At 42.3% G+C, this 16,507-nt stretch overlaps 1 protein-coding gene across 1 annotated transcript in view; it reads right to left on the bottom strand.

Moving 5' to 3' along the window:
* DENND1A (DENN domain containing 1A) overlaps positions 1–16,507 on the bottom strand; it is a 457,019-nt gene that overhangs the window by 237,968 nt on the left and 202,544 nt on the right. Inside the window, exon 10 of the mRNA XM_023532960.1 lies at positions 2,084–2,184. Within this exon, the coding sequence (XP_023388728.1) occupies positions 2,084–2,184 (101 nt within the window). The remainder of the gene's footprint in view (positions 1–2,083; positions 2,185–16,507) is intronic.

Raw genomic sequence — 16,507 nt, 5'->3', positions numbered from 1 at the left:
CCTTCGTTTACCAGTCTGTGCAATGGATCTAATAATATCTGCCTTACCAGGTGGCTGGAAGAATTAAATGAGGTCACAGATGTGAAGAAGTAGCTGGGGCACAGGAGCCGCTCGACACCGGCAGCTACTGTGATCACTGACGCTACTGAGCAAGCTGCTCCTCAAAGTTCTGGAACCGTAAACTGCTGGTATTAAACAAGCTCACAACCTAGCAACCAAAACTTTCTGAATAACAGAAAGCTAAAGCTGTACTATTTGGGAGGCAGAGGGACTGCAAAGGCTCTCCCCGCTCCACCAGTCCCTGCACACAGGAGCCCCTGGGTGCTCCTTTGTGAAGCACGGCATCGAGACACATAGGTCCGCCTCTTCCAGGGAGAACTCTAAGGTTTCCCCTTCGAGCGCATGACTGGGTGAGGTGGGGGAGGGGGCTGAGACATGTGCTGAGACGTGTGTGTGGGTTTAGGGGCCACGTGCCTGTAAGGGTGTTGTATGTCAGGGGTGGGTGGCAAAGGGACTAGGCATCGCTGTGTGCGTCTTAGGGGACACGTGTTCCCTTTCTACCTTTTCTGTCTATTCTTCTGTCTTCCCTCTGCCTTCCTTGGGTATGTGTTTTGTTCTTTATTCTCCCCCTCACTCCTCTGGCCTCCTCCAGTGTCTGCTTCTGTCCAACAACCCGATCCTTCATTCAAACAGCGAACACTCCTGGATGGCAAACATGGGCCTTCCCTTACAGATACGTGGCAGTGGAAAAAAAAAAACGAGAAAGCTGGTTGAGAAGCTCAGAAGGAGCAGCAAGTCTAAGCAAAGGAACAGCCTCTTCATCTCATACGATGGGGAGGAAGGCATGGATAAAAAGAGCCATCCTGACAAGAAAGACACAGTGAAATGAGCCAGTTCACTTGGCGCTAGGCACTGGAGAGCGTCGCTGATTTTGACTTGACAGCCCTGAGCTACATCTTTGTTGTACCTGTGGCTTCTTGGGATGAGGCTGAGTCCAACATATTCAAATCAGGAGCACCGTGGAATACCCTTAAGCTCCCAGGACACTTAGGCTACCTCAGTGAACCTTTTCTCTGGTGGGATTGCAAAATGGGCTGGAGAACCCAGCAAAAATTATGGCTGACTGGGACTCAATCAATTTGAACTGATAGAGAATGTCCTGCATCATCTGCTCGTAAGTGACAGAACTGTAGCCCCCCGAATGGGTCCCCTTCTCCTGAAGCTCTCGATTTGTGGCAGGCAGTGCCTTCTCCTACACACGCATAGTGCTCCCTTATCAGCTTCTGCTGACCTGAGCTGTGTGGAGACAATGTCTTTAACCACATCACACTGGAGAAAGACATTATTTAGAAGAAAAATGGATCCAAAGCAGTCCCGCTGAGCCTCTTCAGCAATCTACTGAAGACAGGCAGTGAGGATGACAAGGCTTCGCAGAAGCGTCTCCTGAGCACCCACCATGAGCCGGCTTCCTGCATGGCGTCCATTCCTCTGCTACGCCACTGCATCTTTCTATAACCTTATGTACCAACAACTTCATTTTGCAGATGAGGAAACAAAATCTGCAGCCTAGTGACTTGTCCAAGAAGGCAGGGCTGACTCTAAAGCCTGCTTTCCTTCTTTCCACTAAAACACAGTTCACTGAACAGTGAAACTCCCATCGAAAAACTTCAGAGGGTATGGGGGTCTGGCTTATGCTCCCAAACCGCAGCCGAGAGCCGGTGACACAGACAACGCCAGGGCAGGGCCGACACTTGAAGACCTGGGGGATCTCAACTGTTCTTGTCACCAGTTTCCAATTTGTCTCAGCAGGGGAAAAAAAATCATCCCATGACTTGGTGCTTTGCTTTTCCCAAACTGAGAAATGGGAAGAGTATTATCTACTTGAACCCTTAAGAATGCTGTGACACATACAGAAGCCGCTTGGAAACGAAAGGGCCGTGAAGTCATGTGGTCTAGAATTCATATCATTTTGGTTAGTCTTTTTAATTTAGAGTCACCGACTGCATTGCGAGTTATAGACCTAACATTCCTGGACGGGTCCCGGAGGAGGGAAGACAGAGGGCAGGGGAAGCCGCGGCCTTACCAGCAGTAGTCCAGCAGATGCGGAGGCAGCACGGGGATGTACACGTGCTGCCAGAACATGGGGTACAGCATGGCGGCAGACCCGTGGATGCAGGCAGTCAGCTGGAAGAGAAGCCAATTGGAGAGTCAGAGATACAAATCAGAGTGAGGACACGGTCATATTTGAGTTCAGCAATAATATTAAATCCAGGCTTCTGAACATATTTAAAATAAGTTAACTCGACCACCCTAATTCAAATTTAATGAGAACTTGCTTTTTAAAAAATCTATTTTATTATCTGATTATGAAGCTAATGAACAATGACAGTAGAAAAGTTAGAAAATGGAAAAAGGAATAAAAGTAAAGTCTTCACCATCTGAAAATAATTTAACATTTTGGGATATTACATACACATGCACTTATATTTCCTTTTCTAATAAAATTAGAATTACTGTAACTACAGTGTTCATTTGCCCTTTTTTTTTAAGTTAATATTATTTGTTGGCATTTTCCCACATCTTTAAATATTCCTGGAAAACATATCTTTTAATGGCACTCAATGAATTTCCCATATTATATTTAACCACTCTTCTACCATTAAGTTATATAATCAGAACAGGTCCATAATTTTTATATCTGTTTCCTAGATGTAGAATTCAGAGACAAAGGTTATAAACATTTTAAGGCACTTAATAAGTATAATATAAATATAATAAATGTATTAATATAATAAATAGATGAAAGATGGAGGCTCTTTACACTTCCCCAGCCTCGTGCTAGAATGTACCCCTGTGCCTCACCTCCAACACTAAGGACTGCAGTCAAGTCAGTAGCTTTAAAATTGAATCTATCTTGATTTTATTTTTATTCTTCTGTTCATGATGGAGGCTGAACATCTGGTCATATGCTTCTTGGCTATATTTCTTAGGTAAGTGGACTATTCCTCTTTTTAGGCCACTAATCCTTTGCAATGTTCTGGAAAATACTTTCTCTTTATTTAATTTTCTTTAAATTTTTTAGGTGAAGAGGTTTAAACAACACATAGACAAATCTTTTCCTTCATGATTGTTTCTACTGCTTTTATACTAAGAAAGTCCTCCAAATTTTTCCCTAGCCTTTAACTCTTTAATCCATCTGGAATTAATTTAGGTTTAAGGACTGAGGTGAGAATTTATTTTTTCCACATAGTTAATCAATTGCTCCAGCACTGTTCACTGACTAATCCTTCCTCTCCCTGTTCTTTTGACATGCCCCTATTTCATTTTTTTTTAAAGAGCTAGACACATCATACACTCAGTATCTGATATAATAAAAATTTTAGGAAACAAAGATATAATGGAATAAAATTGCTGCAAAATTCAATATAGTAAAAGAATAAAAAAAAGCCAACACCTTTGGAGATATGGCTATGAAGTGACAAAAGCCAACAACACATGTTTCCTTCTGCCTTGTTTCTTTGGTTTCTGGGAAGCCTGTTCCCATGAGGACTCTGCTTCTTTTGGAAGCTGTTAAATGGTCTTTGCTGACAGAAGGACATTTACGTGGCGAAAGACTGACGTGTCAAGGCCCAGTTAAAAGAATCCCAGAGGTTAGTGTAACATGAACGGCTTTAAATTGGATATGCTGCTGATGTTTCACAGTTGTGAGCGCTGTGTATTAAAGCCAGGGCTACCACTCCCTCGCCCACCTCCTCTGCCTTTTCCCTCCAACCGTTCTTTAAATCAGGGACTTGTCATGAACAGGAGCTGAGCCAGCGAACTCTCTAGAGCCGGCTCCACCAAGGCTTGTAGGCTTACTCCATCCCTCTCGACCCATTTGGGTAGGTTTCCATACAAAGGAGGCAGTCTGTCATATTACACGTGACTGATCTCTTCAGGGTTAAAAGAGATGAAATATCTTTCTTGGTTGAATGAGTGGAAAATGAACCATCTTTACTCCAAGTCCACTGTGAAGTCAGGCTGGAGGGTGACACTGGCCTTGGGCCCCAGCTCTTTCTGCCCATCCTTGAACTAGCTACCAAAGTACTCTTACTGAAGTACAGGTCCATGTAACATTTCACTGAGAAGTCTCTGGAACAGGCATGTCCCCACCAGTTCCCAGTCTACCTGCAGAGAAACCAGTCTCTTCTGCCTTCTCCAACTTTATCCTTGGAATAGATCAATCTCAGACCTCGGGGGAGGCATGTACTCCTTCCCCACTTCCTCTCTTTCCACCTGTCCCCTCGGCTGGCCCAGATTTCTGCCCTCCCTCTCGTTTCTGCGTGTGCGGTACCTTCCTTGCATGGCTGTCCCAGGCATACACCCCACTTCTAATGCGGCTGTAACTGTCTACGTTTGCCCTTTCACTGCAAAGTACAGAAAGACCTGTCTCTCTTTTCTTCTCCATGTTCTCAGTGAGAGAGCATATATGTAAGTGCTAGCTCATGCAATGTTTCTTGAATAAATGAAAAACAAATTCTTAGACTATAGTCACAATGTAAAGATAGTGGCTTTGCTTTTAACAGTACTAGATCAATATTTTCATGAGTCTCACACAGTGAAGTATTTGACTCAAATTCCAAAACAATAATAGCAAGCTTAGACACACAAATATGCCACTTTTTGGAAAATCAAGTTGATGAATTAATTCATGCATTCATTCAATAATAGGCCTACTCTATAAGTCTACAACATATCAAATAAATAAAAGCACTTTAAAATCTGTAAGATGCCACACAAATGTAATGTATCATCATTGCAGGAATGCATTTGCAATTCTCTTTGAAAAAGTCATTCAACAGAATGTTCCTGGTTGAGACAGAACTTGATTACCTGCCTCTTTTTAGCTTAAATTGGTTTGAATGGAAATCCTATTCAAGTGGTAAAGTGGCAGAGATCTTATCTTCAGACAATGTTCTTTTCATGTCTCCTCAACCTCAAAAAAACTCGACCAAGGTGAATGACGAGATTTTAAAATTTCTTACCCCTCATAAAAATCAAACTTCTAAAGTGTTCAATGGTCATTCTCATTGGGGAGTTTTCTAAGGGCCAAGTTTCCGAAATGAGAGTAAACTGCATTTACCCATTTGATTAAGAAAACAAACAGAAAAGGGAATTGTTTGGTTCTTTTACCAAATGCTAATGGTGCAAATAGGAACAGCGGCTAAGTCGACCACAAGAAAAAATGTTACAACAGATCTATGCTTAATCAGAAATACCATATTATGTCATGTAAATTATCATTAGCCGCTTATTTTAAAAATAACTCTAAAACCAAGCTCATTTTTCAAAATAAGTGTCCTAAAGGCCTACGCACATTTCTTACAGAACACAAAATTTAAAAGTAATGAAAGTATACGATTTGGATTGCAGTCAACAAAAGAGTATTGTGAATATTTAATTGAAGTGCAAGTTGAGGAAAATGATCCTATCAAAATCTCACTCTTTGGGAGAATAGAAAGATAGTATGTGTAAAATTTGCCCAAAGTCATTAGTCACAATGAATATTCATCAGAAGCCAATTATCAATCCCATTTAATGACACCCCAAAAGATTTTGCCCTGAAGCAGCTGAATAGTCTAAGACTCCAGACAAAACTAGACAAATTATACAGCCAACAGCCAGTCTAGCCAGGATACAGACTGTAAAGTAAACCACTGGTGGGTTTTTGGACGCACTTTTAGCAAATTCTGTCCTCAATTAAAGGTGCACAAGGTCACTTCTATCTCGGAGCTTTCTATATGGCTTCATTAGTTTTCTTTGAGGCAAAGGGAGAGAAAGGGAGAAGGCAGTGGGGGTAGGACAAGAATGAGGAGTGATCAATGACAGAATTGAAAAAAATCACGAAGACACAGTTTTAAAAAATTTAAGATATTTCTCAGAGAAAATGCCCAGCCTGTCACACTCTTAGATCCCAATGCCTCAGCTGATTCCTGATGGTCGCTTTGTAATTTAATAAGGATTAGAAGTAAGAATATCCCCTTAAAAATAAAATCCCAACAGTATATGTGCCAGGCACCATGGTGGGGGTTTAAATCTTGCAAAGTATTACTTTATAGGGGTGTGTGTGTGTTTACATACATACACACTCATCACCACATTTTACAGATAAGGAAACAGCCTCAGAGGTGAGATACCTTGCCCAAGGCAACACAGCTAGTGACAGAACTAAGACTCACATTCAGGTCATCAGACTACAGTGGCCACTGTGTGGCCACAATGCAGAAATTAACTAAACGATGTTCTGGTGCCCACCCTGTGCCACACGCTGTGCTGAGGGTTCTGAACTGGAGGAGATGTCCCTGGCAGCATGGCCAAATTCTGTAGAAATGCAGTTGCCTTGCTGTTAGATGAATAAATATTCAGGGCGAAATACCAATTAACAAAAAAATCATCATTTTAAAACAAACACGGATCTGCCATTTCCTGGGGATTAGTTACATTTAGCTAAGGTGCCCTAGTGTCTTTAATCCACAGGAAATTCCAGACAATGAAGTAATGACTGTCAAAGGAAAGGCTTACACTCCAATTTGCACACCTAGTTGAAAGTCTGGCTTTCCACCATGTGCCCTTTCGCATACTGGCATGGAGTTTCCACTACTTCTCATTTTGATCTGAGCAGGCCACTTCCTGTCCTGGGTCTCAATTCCCCCAATATGGAAAACGAGACGCTGGACTACATGATCCCTGTGCCCCCTTTCAGCTTTGACAACTCGTGACCTAAAGCAGAGGTCCAACAGCCCCAGGCCGTGGACCGGTACTGGTACCTTACCGGTTCCTGTACTGGTTCGTGGCCTGTTAGGAATGGGGCTGCACAGCAGGAGGTGAGCAGCCAGCCAGTGAGCTATAGCCATCTGTAGTACCCCGCAGCGCTAGCATCACCGCTTCAGCTCCACCTCAGATCATCAGGCGTTAGATTCTCATAGGAGCACCGGTCCTTGGTACCAAAAAGGCAGAGGACTGCTGACCTAGAGGAACTGCCATCCTCTGACATGAAGAATGTGCCTCCTCTGCCCCGCTCGCCTTCAGCCATACTGACTAAGCATAAGTAACGCAGGGCCCATCTCAAAGCTGGTCTTGCTTTCTCATCTCTGCTGCTACAAGGGCCCACCTAGAATTCATGTGCTATCTAGGAACCATCCTCTTTCAGCCACCCAGCTCCACCGCCTAACTGCGAAGGGCACAGCCTTCCTCTGAGCTTGGCCCCTGACACTGTGAGACGTCAGAAGTAGATGATCTAGGAGACCAGGGACATGAGACTACAGATGCGAACTCCCAAGGACAGAGCCCACATTCAGTTCCTCTCTTTATCTCTTACTACATGCTTGACACAGAGCAGGTGCTGAGTAAATGTTTGGGGAATGTTATAGTGCCTCCAGCTTAACACCATGAGAAATAATAGGCAAGATTACCAGACACTTAACAAGTTGCAGTTGCTTAAGAGGTCACAACTAGAAGCTGTACACTTTGAAAGGTATTGAGAGTCCAAGTTCTAAAAGCTGGCAGAGCAAAAAATCAAATGGTCGCGGTCATTCTTCACATTCTGGAACTCAGAACGTTAAAATATCAAACTGATGCCTGCTTCATCACTGAGTTAGAGGCACTGGGCCTTCTCCTCTGAACCCAAACATCAGGAAACTGATCAAAGAGTACAGAAAGAATACCTGATTGTCACCTTTAAAGAGGGGTCATTTTTGAGTCCACTCGTTTCAACCAAGAATCAATCTATATAGAATAGTTGTAGAAAATGTCTTGTAGAAGTTAGTGTTTCCAATTTGAGAACTAGACTCTTTTATTTCATTATATAGCATCTCTGTTGTCATCAGGAAAGAAATGGTGCCATGATTCAAACAGTGTTGTGGGGTTTTTGCTTGTTTTTGATTTTTACTTATTCTCAACTGTAAAACCCACTGTTAAGATCAGCAATGATTTTTAAGTAAAATCTGAAAGTTAACCTACTCAACCCTTCTGAGTATGAGAAAAACCTTTAATTATACATGGCTCAGCTACGTTCCAATTGTGTTTACTACATTTAGTGAGGGTAGAGTTGGCTTTTAAGAAACTCATCAAAGATGCTTTAGCAGAAAGGCAACTCAGCAAGCCTCAGCAATGAAAGACTTGCAGCTAGTCTAGACAGGCTGCCGTGCGAGTAGAGAGACGGAAAAGAGCAGAGACGGTCTTGCTTTTCTTAGTTGAAATGTCAAAATTTAACACTTCTGTCTTTCTTTGTGAGGGCGGAGGACAGTCTTTCTTCAAGCAGTTTTTCTTTTAGTTGGGTGGAACTCATCCTATCTCTTGCTTCTCCACTATCCTCTGGGGGAAAGGGAAGGAAAAAAAGTACACACGAAAACCCAGCACACCAACACGGGGTCGAGGCCAGTACCTTCCATTAACAGCAAGATCATCCAGTCAAGAGGAAGGTCTCTCAGGCAATCACCCGCCCTCTCGGTCGCTTCTTCCCGCTCCCTCCACTCCTTTTTTCAAGGCTACCTCCTAGCTAGAGTAATTAGAGTAAGTTATTAATCAGGGCAACATGCTTTCATGCCAAGATTTGACACTTCAAAACATCAAAGCAACTAGAACTACCAGAGAAAAGCATTAACTACCAAAGCGAAGGCAGAAATGAGGGGATGGCAAACTCTGGTGTAAACAAGCCTGGAGCACCAGGGGTGAGGGAGGACAGACTTTTTTTTTTTTTTTAAGTTGAAAAAGAAAAAGGCCAAGTTACACTGGGATTGACGATAATTCATTTAAAGACAAGGACAGCAAGGTGCCTCCCCTCCTCCATGCTCTCTACCTATGACAGACAATACTAACAGGCTGTGGAGTCAGGATACAGCCTGAGGATCCCTCTGAACATGGGACCAAGTCAGTCGGTCTAAACTGGCACTCAAGAAGAAATCTATTTGCCAACGCAAGTCTGGCATAAGTGGCTATTTATGTTTCTTTGAACATATTTCTAAGATCATAATTTATGTTTAGTTCATCTACACGATTGCTTTAATAAATCACATTTTTTTAAAAGAAAGAAAGCAGAAGTAAGCATGGGATCATGAGTACCTGCCTGTCAGGTATCCACACAAAGAGAAGAAACTGAGGAAACTTCGGGTGGTAGGAATTACTAGATTTGAAGGCACAGAGGAAAAAGTCTTCTCTTGAAGAGTTATGCCAGGCAAACCCAACCTTAGAAAGTGACAGTAAACTCAGAAAGTCAAAGCTATAAGGCAGCCTCCCCCATGACACTTAACTCGGCATTTACTGTCTGCCAAGCAGTGTTCTATATGCACTTCACATACAGATAACTCATTTAATCTTCACAATGGTCCTATAAGGTAGGTATCATTATTGTCCTCATTTTACAGGAGGAAACCAAGGATCCTAGATGTTAAGTACTTTGTTCAAGGTCACAGAGCTAGTGGCAGATCTTGGATATGAACCTAGGGAGTCTAGTTCCAGAGTCTGCTTTTAGCTCATAAGAAACTGCCTCTGAGTTCTGACCTGTGTAATCTGACAGTTAGTGAGTACCCTGCTCTGTGTACGTGCCATGCCCTCAAGCAATTTAAAACAGACGAAGATCAAAATGCAAACAATCAACTTCAACACAAAATCATTAGAAAGAGGTGTTGTAGTAGAGGTTCGAGAGTGTTGCATATGAAGAAGGAATCATTAATTCTGCCTGGGGCAAGAATCAGGTCTGCTTCCCAGAGAGCCCGGGCTTCAGAGCCCAGCCTGGAAGGGTGGAATGAGAAGCTGCTGGTCCCCATCCCTGGAGGGCTGGTCAGGTGGTAATGCTCCATCAAGTGAACACTGCAACTTCTTAAGGCCATTCTAGTGCTATGTAGTGATGACTGTGGAGACTTGAACAAGAAAATGACAATTTAGTCAATGACTATGTGACTAATGAGAGGTGGGTGGATATGGAAAGCCTCATTTGAGTTGCCATGACTATTCCGTTGCCTGGATTCATTCACCATCCATATCACCACTTATTAAATTAAATCTGCAGAGCTCTTCCAGGATCTCTATTGTCCTCCTTGTTTCTGAAAGTTAAATTGGGGTTTATTGCCCCACAAGGGTGAGATTCACAGCCAACATTTACTGAATGATTGGTCTGTGTCCAGGACTGGGCTATATGCTGTCATATCTATGACCACTGAATCCTTTCAACAATCCCGAGATGGATATTAATACTACCTACACCATTTTTACAGAAGAGGACAGAGAGACTCAGGTCAGGTAAGCCACTGAAGGCCATGTGGACAGGAATAACACAGGGAAGATTGAGTACACAGGTACAAATCGAACAAAACCATCCTGACTTGAGATCTGGTGCTCACTCCTCCAGCTTTGCTGTCTCTTTTCTTGGGTAAAGACAGCACCTGCAGAGCTGTCTGAATCATCTAGCTGGTAGACTGTATAGCTATCATTGTAGCAGAAGAAAAAAAATGTGAATTTTCATAAGGCCTGTACTGATCCCTGACTGCATGACATCTCACATCACACTACCTGGCCTGCCAAAGTGACTGCACTTTTGGCCCACAGACACTAGAGGAAATGAGTTCTTGTTCTTGCTGACTTAGCACGCAGTAGGTGCTCGAATTTCTTTAATGAAATTCACATAGATGTCTGCAAATGTGGGGGCCATTTAGGGCTTTTCAAGTATATTAAGAAGTCAGTGACTTGAATATTACCCATTAGTACCCATTGTTTTTTTGTAGAGATTTGATCATAAGAATTCATATGAATTTGATTCACAAAAAATAAGATATCCACCCTATAATCTAAGGAATATATGATTTACTTCACACATTGACTATGCTATTAAAATAATAAGATTCTCTGACATGTTCTCAGTGTAATGGCTAAAAAGAAACATGACCTCTCTTGTCTATTTATACACACATACCCAAAATTGTACTGGTGGACTGCATCAGCACCCAACATTACTGAAAGCTGAAACAGATTACACTAGCCAATACCAAAATCAAAGCTCTTCCAAAGAGAAACATGGAACAAAGAACTTTTTAGTGTTATTCTGTACTCATGTCTTCTAAACAAACTTAACCTGCCTCCATTATGCAGTCTCAAAATGAAAATGAGTCTAATGATGCAAAATAACAACAATCAAAGAATAAATATTACTTCTGTCTATTCACTATTTCTGAATGTATCAATCATGTGGGGAATCTTAAAAAATAGACATTCTGTGGTTCTGTCCTAGACCAGAATGTCTGGAGCTGGTGTCTATTTACTCGAATTTTCAATAAGTTCTCTGGGTGATTCTAACACAACTAACCCATGGATTAGCATTTGGGATCCACGAGCAATTTGAATCCTCTGTCTAGTCCAAAATGTGCTCAATGCTTGTTGAAGCCACGGGAGAAGAGGCAAGAGAGGAAGCCCATGCGGGCTGAAGTCACAGCAAATTTTAAAGTATCACCAATTAAACTGTTTATATTCTACGTATTACTGTCTCTATAACGTCTCGGGGTTTTTCATTGTTGTTATAGTTCAACACGAACAAGAGTAAACCAACTCGCACATAATTAAATGAAGACCATAGTTCAAAAGCAGTTAATTGTATTTACACTTAAAAACCAGAGAAAACCCACATAAATAAAACATAGCAATCTTTCCTCCTACTTCCTGCCAATGGAAGTCTCTTTCATTGATGTCTAACAGTTCTTAATATTCTCTGAGCCCTGGTAAAATTTTATGTGATGGAGATTAGAGAGGCTATGCTATTTGGAAGTCTGGCTGCAGCATCTGTATTTCCTGTCACTTCATTAGATTTGCTGAGGCTCTCCCTCTTCACCAAAAGGATCAGTTTTCTCCTCACTTCTTTGAGTACGCTTAGGTTGCTAGTGTGAACTCGGTTAATCTCTCTTTTTTAATATAAAAAAAGATGAACAAACAAAATGTTCGACTTATTTTATTTTTTAAATAGGACACTAAATTTAGTCTCAGAATTCTCTGTTTGGTAAGTTTCCAGTTACAAGGTCTTGGCTTCCCTCGAGCACAGTTTGAAACAAAATAATGCAGTTTGTTCCTACGGCTGGAACATGCAGAGTGGAGTGTGCGGGCAAAGAGGCCCTGGCTCGGGCCCAGTGCTTCAAGGCTTCTTAAGCTGCCACTCTCGTCTCTACTTCGAGGGCTGCAGACAGGCAGAGGATTCATTATTTCTAGTCCAGAAGAGCTAGGAAAAGCCTTACGGACATCATTCAGGTACCCAAACCATTACGCAGGCTGGCCTGGTCACGACCAGGTGGAGGTCATCAGGAAAGAAGTGAAAATGAGGCCCAAACTGAAAAACTCCCAAGTTCACAAACTGGCCCTTCTTAGGTCACAAGACCAGGTGGTACTAAGACAGTGGAAGCTGTTGGTGGGAGTGGGCGGGGCAGGATTTGGGCAAGGCTGGGAAGGTACCCATGCCTTCTTACCAACCCTGAAGCATCTCCTAAGGGCGAGACCTAAGGGTGCCGATGGGGGAGACATTCGTACTGCCCACAACTCTCCAGGCCACCAGTGTCCAGGGCCAGCTGATGCCTACATTCTCTGGGACTAATACTTAGTTTGCAAGAAACTGACTGGAAGAAGATACTAGTTTAGTTTTTCTTCCCTAAATGGGGCATTATCAGAAAAGTAGTAATTCTTTCAGAGTTATGGATATCATACAAATAATTAGATATGGAGGCTCAGTGAATCAGGTAATGGTCTTTCCACTGAACCATACTTCCTTCCTAAAAATTTGTTTTCAAAAGCTTCCACTGAATACCATGAATATATGTTCCTTTGGAAAGTAAATATGCCTTTGTCATTATTTACTGGAGAGTCTTAGTGTTCAGAACTTCTTGCGGTACCCCTAAATCACAGAAGGGGCTATGAGGACCAAGGCACACAGGGACTGGGAGGAACTGCAGTAATGAACCCCGAAGCCACAGCGAGTTAGGGAAGATGTCACGGCTGCGCTCCCCGCAGGGGACCGGCACGCGTGGGATGGGAGGCAGAGCGGGTTCATCTGCACAGCGCTCATGGAAACGGGTTCTGGCTAATGGAGTGCATCGGCTAGAGACTCACACAGTTTGCCAGGTGCCATGCACGTCGAAAGCGCTCACTGAATCTGAAATAGGAAGCATAGGTGTGCGTTCATAGGCGAGGGCCGGGCTAACGGTCTTTCTGTGATTTCAGTTCAAGGTCAACGGAATCACATCAAGAATGTTTCTCTGGAGTCAAGTGTCAAAGGGAAGGTGTGACGAAGGCGGGGCTGCCCAGGGGGCAGAATAGGGTAATGAGAAGGGGGTTAGCTTGGAGCCCAGGGAAGTAAGTGGGTTTTAGTCCATCTCTGGGGGTCACCTCAGACAAGGCACTCAACTTTCCAAGTGCCAATACTCTAATCTGCAAAAGGAAAATAAAACCAACTAGCACCTAGGGTTGCGGCAAGAACCGATGAAAAAAAATATACGATTAGCGCCATGCCTGGCACAGAGTAGGTGGCTCAAAAAGCTTAATTTTGAAGAATTTTAAAAGGGTATGGGGGAGGGCTAGGGGCCTTCCATATAAAACACAGAGCATGAATTTAAATGAGGGTGTTCTACACACTTAGTCTGTGGATGCTGTCACCACAGCTCTTTGGTAGTCTGGGAGCTATTTACAAGTTACACATGAAGCTCCTCTAATTAATATCCAATCAGAACTTACTTTCCTCAAGCCAGTTTATTAGCTACATCAGCAGCCTTATCCAAGATTCGGCTCAGACTATCTTTTGGGCTCTTTATGAGAATTCTCAAATTCCCTTGGTGGGATGAATATTCTTAACAATGTGCCTCTGGCTCCTGTGACAGTTCCCACACTAGGATTCTGACAACAGTTTGAGAGGCGGCACCCAATAAACATAACCTCTCCCCAAGACAAGCACTTTGAAGGGACTAAGATTCCTTTGTATGTGTAATTCCTGGACGTTTCTCCCTTTTCTGAAGCCAAAGTCTCCCTTCTCTTGAAACTGGCTCACGATGACCTCTTTGCACGTCCCTCTCTCTCATCCAGGATGCGACCCTGGGCAAGTTATCCCATCTCTGTGATAGCCTACTCTGTAAAATGGGAATAATATCAACTTTCTAGGACTGCTGTTGGAATTACATGATATCATCTCTATAAAGGTCTTATTTTAGACCTACCTGTAACCCACAAGAGTTACCAAAGAGCAATACATATTAAATGCTGGATATGAAAATCTGGAAGAAAAATGAGGCCTTTGTGCTAGAAGAAATCACATTGAAGTATCTACATTAGAGAACAAGATTTAGTTAAGCCTTCCCTATTTATCACTTATAAAGGAAAACAATCAATATACATTAACTGAGAAAAGAAAATAGAAACTTACATTTTTCTTATACAGAATTATCACATTATTGACCAAGAAAGCCTAAAATGAATATTACCTCTCCGAACTAAATATTGCTGGGTTTGTCTCTACTGATGCAGTCGTTTTTATAGAAGATGGCACTCTAGACTGTTCAACGGCTTTTATCCTTCAGATGCTTAATGGGTCTGAGGAGCATTTAAGCCTATATCTTATCACACAAAATTGAGAAAAACATTGTTTGTCATGGTATGACAGGCCACATCTCGATTTGTCAAGAGAGGGTCATCAGAAACTTCAGGCTAAAAGAGACTTTGCATTCCGCTTCTAATCAAAAAGATAATAACAAGCCACTATTGAGGAAACAGAAGGCAACAATTAGAAAACTTTTTTAAAAAATTCTGAAATTGGTGAGGTCTGAAGTCTTGGATAAAACTCAAGTCTGCTCAGCTACTCTGTCCCCGTGGAAAATGCACATAACTGATCAGGACAGCTGCTGATTGCAGGTGAGATGTAAGGGGACCCCCTCTCCCTAAAGAGATTTCTATTATCAGTCAGTAAAGTTCAGAACTCAGTAAAGAATCAAAAAAAGGTTTTTTTAATGTTTTGTTTGTCAAAAAAAAAAAAGATTTTTATTTATTTATTTTTTTTAAGTCAAAGTTATACATGTTTATAAAGCCTTAAAAACAAAACAAAATGTACTATCGAGCTTATACTGAAAAACAGCAGTTCATCTCATGATTACCCTAAATTTACAGTAATCACAATATTTTTGTTATTTCTAAATATTTGATTTTAAGCATTAATATTATAGAAGTTATTACTATAAACATATCCATACACTACATGCCAGACTCTGTTTTAAGAGCTTTGCAAGTATTAACTCATTTTAATTTTATTTGACCTGAGGTCATCGGTGACCCAAACGAAAGCTGTTAGAGTGGAGAGGCGGGGCTAACTCCACAGAGGACGGAGCGGAGAATGGGAGAGAAAACGGTACATCGAAAATAACTCAAGGAATTGCATTCTAAAAGGGGAAAGAGAAATGGCATAAAGGAGAAGTGGGTCAAGGAACTTTCGCTTTGTTTGTAAGTTTGCGGGATATTATACCTAATGTTAAGCTCATGAGAAGGCACCAGTAGAGAAGGAAGAAACTGATGCAGGAGAGAAGAGCTCAATGCTGGAAGACTTTCCTTAAGGTAGCAAGAAGGAACCTGAAGGGGCACCTTCTCAACAAGGCATCCCTTGGCTGTCTGTCCAGCAGTGCAAGGCCTGCCGCCTGCCGCTCCCTGTCCACTCTCCTTCTCTGGTTTGCTCCTTAGTGCTTATCATTAGGCCACTGTAAATACTACTTTTAATACCATATATTTAACTTCCCTTGCTTGTTCAAGGTCTTCACTACTAGAATGTAAGCTTAATGAGGACAAGCTTGCCTATTTTGTTCACCGTGGTTTCCTAGTGCCCACAACAGTGCCACGAAAAACACATGTTGAATGAAGTCAGGTGGACAGCAGAGCACCTGGCCCTCAAGAGGACAGACGGTTCCCCGACAACATAGAAGGGGGAGTGGGAAGGCAGAGACCCAGGAGGCTGATGGGTGTGGGATGCGCTGCCACTCTCTGAGCACTTGCATTCTAAGGACAGGATTTCACGTTAGAAAATGTTTTCCCTTAGAAGTTCAAGACACTGCTCGACCATCTTCTGGTTTCTAAAACTGCCACTGCAAAATCTTGTGCAATTTTGCTTCTTAACCTTTGTACAGGACTTACTTTGTCTTTAACCCTGTACTGTAAAATTTCATGATAAAAGGGCTTGGTACCTTTAACTTTTCAAAAATTCTGAAATATACATACATACAAAAGTATGTATAGCATACAAGGAACTTTTAAAGGGGGGGGTGGCGGGGGCGGACCTTAAGACTCTCAAACTCAGCACCTAACTCAGTGGTTGACAAACTACAGCTCGAATGCCAAGTCTGGCCGGACTCCTATTTCTAAAAATTACGCTTTGTTGGAACACAGCCACATACACTAGTTTACTGATTATAACCTACAAAGTCAGGGTCCAGTAGGTGCAGCGAAAGCCATATGGGCTACGGAGCCATATTTA

This window comes from Pteropus vampyrus, unplaced genomic scaffold (assembly GCF_000151845.1).
Source record: "Pteropus vampyrus isolate Shadow unplaced genomic scaffold, Pvam_2.0 Scaffold95, whole genome shotgun sequence".
NCBI lineage: Eukaryota > Metazoa > Chordata > Mammalia > Chiroptera > Pteropodidae > Pteropus > Pteropus vampyrus.
The sequence above is the reverse complement of the archived record's forward strand: the minus strand, read 5'-3'. Positions and strand labels throughout refer to the sequence as shown.